Below are 8,098 nucleotides of genomic sequence, written 5' to 3' on the forward strand. Positions count from 1 at the left end.
GGACACTGTGTACAGGAATGTAAGTGTGTGTGTATGTGTTGATGGTTATTTTTAACTTCAGTCTGCGAGGACGAGTGCACTTTCTCCTCGGCTGATTGTGTTTGGAGTCCCTGAGGGAACGTGTGTGTGTTTCCGTACAGTGCGTTCAGTGTGTGTGTGTTTTCTGTTTGGTTTCTCCCGGTGGGCCACAGGCATGTTTGAGTGGGGTAGACCTCCGCTCGGTCACCCTGCGTCATTACTAAGTCATATGTCCTTCCCTGGTCTCCTGATGAAGCCACAAAATCACTCTGAATTTATGCTTTTACAAAAATAAACCAGATGGAAGAACTTAAGTAATAAAATGTCCTTCGAATAGTTTTTGTGATCTGTACTGCTTCCATGTTTGTCTCCAGTCCAGAATCACTGTTGTTTAAAGCTGCTACTGGACTTTAATGGAGGGGTATACAGTTGCGTTTCTAAAGGTGTTAAAATGGGTCAGAAAAGCCACGTTGCCCTGGTTACAGCTCAGGTAAACCATTCAATCATAGTGTGAAGCTCCTGAAGAGCACATGCACTTTTTAGATTTTCTGTGTTTGTATTCCTCAGTTTTACATTATTCCTTGAAATGTAGGATTTCAGGGGAAAATTACCGGTGGAAAGGAAAGAATTGAGGTGAGGAAAAGGGGAATAAAATACCCTGTGAAGAAGAGGAAGAGGAAAAGCTTATCCAGGAGAAGGGAAGGATGAAGGAGGAAAGAGGGACTGGGTGTATGGGAATATTGAGCCACAAAGCATTTATGTCAGATCAAAGCTAATCCTTATCTTTGGGAAAAGGATTCAGTAATACCCAGGGCTGTCTCCCCCCCCTCAAGGGCAGCTCCCTTTCTCTGCTTCCCCCTCCGGTGCACTCCTCTCTCCTCACTTCTCCATAAGACTGCCAGGTTTTTCTGCACTTTTCCATTGACTTTGACTCGGTTACAGTATGGAGAAACTAGCTCAGCAGGGGAATGCAGAGTGGGGAGGCAGCGGGTCTGGAGAGGTGGTGTTGGCCCTTAGGGAGGGCTGGTGGTGCTGCTGAGGGAGAGGGAAGGAGACACATGAGGCTGACTACCATTGATCGGTTGACTTGACTGTAGAAAAAACACTTTGCTGTGTGAGGTCACTTCCTGTGAGGTCACTTCCTGTAGTCTCAAAAGAAAGTACTCAAGCTACTTAATAAGGTCAGAATCTAGACGAGCAAATGAAGGGATGCATCTGTTCATAAAAGTAGTCATGGTTTCGAAAACTTAGGAGTAAATCTGCTACTTTTCTCTTCTGAAAGAAAATGCTTTTAGACCAGATGCCTGCTGGACGTCTACCAAGGAGGTTTTCTGGGCATCCTGGAGAAAAACCTCAGGGCAGCCCCGCAGGGATGATCCCATATGGCCTGAAAATGCCTCAGAATCCCCCGGGTAGAGCTGGAGGACGCGGCTGCGGACAAGGGCATCATGGATTCCCTGTCAAAGCTGCTGCAATGAAGTTGTGCACCTAGATATTTGATGGGTCGGTCGATAAAACCCTTTCCGAAGCGTTCAGGCTTTCATAAGCGGATTCTATGTGGGATTTCTATTCGATGAAATGCAATCAAATCCCTATCATATATCTATTTACCGCTGCCCAAGGTCGAATTTGATCAGCAGCTCTCATCGATATAAACCAGACTAAAGGAGGCCAGACTGAATAAACTTCTCCAACACGGCTGGTGTGAGCACACTCTTATCTGTCATTGCCACGTCCGTGTCCCCACAGGGCGCCATGACGACTTTAATTGCCTGAGATCTTGTTTTTGATAATGGACTGCGATGTACGGTGTTGCAAGACAATCAGTGGTCACCTTTCTTCCATTTCTGTCGCTCTTTCTCTCCATCTCTGGCCTCCATCTGTCCCACTCTTCCTGTCTCCACACAGCCGAGCCCCGGAGGAACACCGGCTCTGTTGTGATGAAAATCGACTCATCTTCAGCAGTTTTCACACTTGACAATTTGGATGCAAAAAATGAAGCGAAATGTCGGCTGGACCCTGTTTGGTATTCATTGTTTCCTCTGTGCTATTCTGACGGTGTTTAATCATCTGTAAAAGAAAACTATCACGGCTTCCGCATGGATTAACACGAAAGACGTGATTGTGCAAGAGGAGGAGGAGGAGGCAGGAATTGTTTATGGAGTCTGTGGCCTGAAGGAGACAGTTAAAAGAATTAACCGTACTTACCACAGATACTGAGGCCAGGGGTCTCGTGAACTCGCCCCTGCAGCAGTCAGCTGGCGGCGGAGATGTGCGGTGTGCTGTGCATAATAATGACTCTATCATCCATGAGGCATAGCTTGACCGCTGACTCTCCCTGAGGGTTGTTTCAGCTCGGTTCTAACAAGCTTGAGGATGTTTCGCATCAACAAGTGATACAAGACCAACACGTTCTAGCTCTTTTAATACAAGTGTTGCATTTCTATTTTTGCCTGATGTTTTCGAATGCAAAGTGCTGATGAGTATACCGACTTAGTTTTGAACAGCCCTGTCAGATTGAGTTTGAACATGCATTTTTGAGTGCTTGTACACTTCTTTTTGCTGTCATGGAAAATTGTACAGTGTCAGAGTGAGGACATTTTTTTAGGATTGATTTTTAGAAAACAGGAGAATTTGGTGAAGATAAAAACACTAACAGCAACGCACTGCTGGAAGATATGCACATGTATTGATTGAATTTGTTGCACCTCATTTATATATCTGACCACATGCAATCTTCATGATAGATTTGCTAAATATTAAGAAGGATGCTGCTGCTTTTCGGCACCACCTTGTTGCTCAGTTGATTCCTGTTTTTATAAATCATCATATCAACAAATCCATGTGCATGTCTGGACAAACTCTATGAAATGTAAGCTATGAAAATCTTAATGTTGATAGACTGATGTTTTGCACCATATCCAAGCGTCTCAACCCTGCTCTCTGTTCCCTTCTGTTGCAGATGGAAGAATATGTTGCCTCCAGAAAGCTGTGACATCTCTGTGGAGTTGTGGACGTTTGTGGGCGGTTATCTTTCTTAACTTCACCTGGACCACCTTTCTCTTGACCTGTTTTTAACTTCTCTAGAACCATTGCTGTTATAACAAGAGACCACTTCCCCATATTTTTCAAAATGGAAACTCTTTCCCAAGATTCCATTCTGGAGTGCCAGATCTGCTTTAACTACTACAGCCCCCGCCGGCGGCCCAAGCTCCTGGACTGCCGGCACACGTGCTGCTCCGTGTGTTTGACCCAGATGCGCAGCAGCCAGAAGGAGATCCGCTGTCCCTGGTGCCGCGGCGTCACCAAACTCCCCCCGGGCCTGTCCGTCTCCCAGCTCCCGGACGACCCGGACATCATCACCGTCATCGCCATCCCTCACGCCTCCGAGCACACGCCCGTCTTCATCCGCCTCCCGAGCAACGGTTGTTACATGCTGCCGCTGCCCCTCGCCAAGGAGCGGGCGCTGGGGCTGTCGGGGGAGCTGGGGTGCCGCTTCCTGCCGGGCAGCCAGCAAAAGGGGATGACGGTGGTGACGGTGCCCGAGCAGCAGCCCCTGGGCCTGGCCATGGGTCTGGATGGGGTGGGGATGGGGATGGACGGAGGTGAGGGCGAGAGGAGAGTCACTGGCCCGGGGGGAGGAGCGGGGAAGGGCTCCACGTGGTCGGGCGTGTGCACGGTGATCCTGGTGGCGTGCGTGCTGCTCTTCCTCCTGGGAATCGTGCTGCACAACATGTCCTGCATCTCCAAACGCTTCACTGTCATCTCCTGCGGCTGAGGGCGGGGAGAGGACGCTCGGACTGCCGCGGACCCCCCCTGGATTCCCCCCACTGGCCCCGGCCTCTCCTCAGAATGGGACTCTGCTGAGGGGAAACTCACATCATGGGCGTCCAAGGAAAATACAAAGAGAGGAACTGATGATGAGGAGGGCAGGGAGGAGATCCACGAACGGTCTGCCATTGTGACCTACTTTGTTTTTTATTGGGAGACTGAATTTAAATGGATACAGATACAAACCTTCACCTTGCTCTCCCTTCCTTTTACTGCCCTTCCATTTCCTTTAAACAAACTCTTTTGGAATTACTCCAGAAATGTTTTTTGGCCAGCTGATTTGTTTTTGGGCGCGGGGCCGATGTGACACTCAGACTGCAGCCGTTGGATTGCCTGTTTATTCTGTGGTTTGTAGAAGTCCATCAGTTATCATCGTGTTGTTTAGCTGAGTATAGGTTCCAGGCGGTGTGTCTCCAGCTGGTGCTGCAGTACAAAGAGTTTGGACTTTGCTGCTCTCCGTTTTTTCTGATGCTGCAGAAATAAACTGCAGGATCACGTCTGGGGAAACTCAAAATCAAAACATTTTTTCCCCCGCCTTTCATACAATCTGTTCCTGTTCAGAACCAACTGTTGCTGTTATGCAGTTAGAAAAGGTGTTGTCAAAAAAGGACTAAACAAGGGTTGCATTCATGCTATGTTACAGGGAGCAGGGAGTTTCTTTACTGAGTCTTAAAAGGTTGCTGAAACCGTTAGGCAATGAAGAAATTGGTTGATTTAAAAAAAAGAATTAAGTGTTGAGCAAAACTTTTCAAACTTTTGTTGATTTTCTTTATTATCTCATTGGGTTTTGGAGTGTTGGTTGAAATTAAATGTGAAGACGTCGCTTGCTCTTGTAATGATTCATTCATTGGTTATGAAAATGTTTGGAAATGTTGTGTTTCCTTTTTAGTAGAATGCTACACAGAAATGTCTGGAAATGCTGTGTTAAGAACTGGATGGCGGGATAAATAATGGACTACTTTGTATTCTGAACGAAGATCAGATAAGAAGATTGGACGCCAATAATATCAAACTGCTTCTTTGGATACATATAATGGAAAATAGACATTGCTGGCAACAGTCTTGTTTGTAGTTTGTCCTTCTTTCGCAGTAGCCATTGTTTTCCCACGGTTGCTTTCATCGAACTCTCCATATCCTTTCACCCTGACCTGCAGACCGCCGTCCTTTAAAGACCCGACCACAGCCCACACACCATGCCCTCCCTTCATCAAGATACCTTCCCTAATTTAGAAAAAACGGGCTGATGTGTTTGTGTGTGTGTGAGAGTAACGGGTCAGCAGCGGGTCAGGAGTGGGCGTGCGCTGCAGGGTTCCAGTTAATAACAGCCGTATCGATTTATCCGCTGTTCAATATCTCTCACGTCTGCAGAGATGGATGCTTCAGTTTTTTTTCACTTTTATATGTTTAGGCAAGCAATTTGCCTGTTTACTGTATCGTTAAAGCAATGGAGTGTACAGGACACACAAACAGGGTGAACTCTTTTGTATCGCAGCATGGCCGTGTACAGAATGATTGTAATATCTTTGTTTCTTTCTGATTACTTTTCTTTTGTTGACATGGTTAAGGTTTGAGATTTAGAGGCTTTCTCTGTGTGTGTGTGTTTGCTCTAAAGGCTTATTCAGAACACTTCAGGGCACTAAGAGATGGCATGACACACCAGTGACACAACAAAACGATATTTTGGTATTTAGTATATCAAAAGTGATATTATGCACCAAAACTCTGTGTATACATATGATTATCCACCTGTTTAAATCAGTTCCTTGGTTTATTTATCAAAGCTTTGGATGATCCAGTGACTGGAAAAAGTAAGAAATATTTGTTTCAACAGTTTTTTTAAAAATAATTTCTATTTTCTTTTATTGATTTCCTTTCTTTCCATCTAGACCCAAAGTCTGAGGTTTTGTTCTACTCTACAGAAACAGACATTCTTATCCCCCAAAAATTGCAAAACCTGATTTTGATTTGAATTCATTTCGCTTTTGCATCTCATACAAACATAATTTCATTTCTTTACAAAAGTAAAGTCTGACATTTCCTCCCTTATTAACAGAAAAGAGCCTTAACCTTCAATGGATTCAATCAAAACACGCTTCAGCTTTTTAGTAGCTTAATGCTTCCCGCAGAAACGCATTCTGTTATGAAAGCGTTCGGGCTACAATAGGGCAAATATTTGTTTTGCAGAGGCACTGGGAGTTAACTCAGGATAAAATGGGTCATGTGGGACATGTTCTCTGGTTGCAGCTCCTGCTGTTGCTATGGGACTATACTGAACGGTGTGTTTTTTTGTGAAGTGCAGCGCTGCTTAGCTGAATGTTGAAATATTTTTAGCAATGAGCACACTCTGCGGACTCCAGAAAATGTGTTGATCCTCAGCACTTGAGGTTCAAGTGGTTTCCTGCCCTGGCCCTGGATAACTCTGAGATAAAAAGGAAATCATTTTTATGAAATCTGAAGGAGGTTATGTTAAATTATTACTTAATGCTTTATGGAGAAGTAATGAGTTGTTGCTTTTGAACTCAGGTTTAGACCAATATCTCAAAATGTGGGTATTTAAAACTGGATATACAAGTATTAGCTTGTTGGAGTCTAAACTCATCGTTGTTTTTTAACCACATATCCAGGATAAAAAAACACTGACATGTTCCTGTGCAATCTCAAATTGGCACAGAATTGGATTTTAGCCTTCACCACAACATTCTTATATTTCCCGTGTTGTTTTGCCCACGGCCATTTTCCCAACTGACCCATAAAACCATAACAGAGGTTGTTTCTGGGAAAGTTTAAAAGAGGATCAGACCCACTGCTTCCACAGGGGGCACTGGGTCACTGTCATGGCTTAAATGCAACCGGTATTCTGCAAAAATCCTCTGTCCTTAAGATAATTTCACTCAAAACTAAAGAGGGAAATGAAGTTCCTTTTGTTTCAAGGATTTGGTAGAGTTAAAAGTTAATTAAAGGGATTTATCTCCTGAATATCGGGATAAATAAGAGATTTCTGGCAGGAAATACAAACACAAGTTCACTCCATTCCTGATAAATGAACCTGTCTTTAGTCCTTTCCCTCTGCCAATCCATCATGAATCACGTGATGGAGTGGGGGTTGGTTGGAGAAAGAAATGCACCTCGTTTGTACCTTTCTCACCCTTACTGTGTCTGTACCCTGCAGATATATGAGATTATTGATCTGAAGGCGGTAAAATCCCATCAAAGACTGTAAAACGCTGTCGTGCCAAAAAACCAAGGATGTAGAAGACTGTTATGGTTATTGCTTTTCAAATTTTTCACTGTTTAAACATTCTCCCATAAAAGATCACTTTGGACAAGATAGAATATTCTTAACTGCTTGGTCTTTAACTTAAAGGTCAGCTCCTGTCATAATTCATCCTTTATTTCTGTGATTTGAGAGAATATAACTGGCCTCTGAATCTCCTTCCTGTCCTCGGTAATATTTATTTCTCCTCTTGTGTCCAAAGTTGCCCTGTACAACAATTCTTTGCAGAAGAGAGACACCTAGAGAAGCTTAGAAACGAATGGAGGCTTGTCATTTCTGTGCCTGTGTGTTTGTAAAAATGCCGTGAAGTTCCTGTCGTAGTTTCCTGTTTGTGTCGGGTCGGATGGCGGCTGACGACGCAGCAGCAGCTGTTTTTGGTGAACTATTAAAGAAAACGCTCTGACTCTGAATCACAAGGACTCTTCTTTATTCCTTCCATTATTGAATCTTTTCACCTTTACCATGAACGTCCATTTGTGGAGAATCGTTTGACATTTGCTGTTTGGAAAACATACAGATAACCTCTTAAATTGTTCTATTTTTTAATCTCCACTAAAAGATGATTAAAAAACCGCTTTCCTTGCAGCTTCATTTCTCCCATATTTCATGGTTGAAGGAAATAGGCTCTCTTTGTTTACCCCAGGGAACCTCTTTTCTCCTCAAATATTTATTGATACAGTGTCAGGGAGGTAATTAACTCTCTCCAGGGACCAATTGCAGCTGGCTGTACTGCAGAAAAACACCTCTATTCCTCACGGGCGGAGGTGGCAGGCTGCACACTCATCATGCAGCGCACCGCAACAACCTGCCACCGCTAATGATGCCTTCTTTTCTTTAATGACCACAGAATGGCTCTTTATTCAGAGTGCATCAATGGAGGAGTGTGTACATCATCATGAATCCAACATTTATAATTTTACAGCGCTTGTAAAAGGTTTTTCACTGTCACGCTGCTTATGTATGCAAAGTAGCTTA

General features: G+C 44.1%; 1 protein-coding gene across 2 annotated transcripts in view; it reads left to right on the plus strand.

Annotated features, from left to right (window-relative positions):
* The window catches only part of rnf152 (ring finger protein 152), a 32,676-nt gene extending 25,143 nt beyond the window's left edge, over nucleotides 1-7,533 (plus strand). For both annotated transcript variants that reach the window (XM_063873870.1, XM_063873871.1), the window contains one exon: nucleotides 2,981-7,533. In XM_063873870.1, the coding sequence (XP_063729940.1) occupies nucleotides 3,152-3,796 (645 nt within the window). In that variant the 5' untranslated portion in view covers nucleotides 2,981-3,151 and the 3' untranslated portion in view covers nucleotides 3,797-7,533. The remainder of the gene's footprint in view (nucleotides 1-2,980) is intronic.
* Nucleotides 7,534-8,098: the final 565 nt, after the last annotated feature.

Source organism: Eleginops maclovinus, chromosome 21, assembly GCF_036324505.1.
Source record: "Eleginops maclovinus isolate JMC-PN-2008 ecotype Puerto Natales chromosome 21, JC_Emac_rtc_rv5, whole genome shotgun sequence".
In the NCBI taxonomy this organism is placed as follows: Eukaryota; Metazoa; Chordata; class Actinopteri; order Perciformes; family Eleginopidae; genus Eleginops; species Eleginops maclovinus.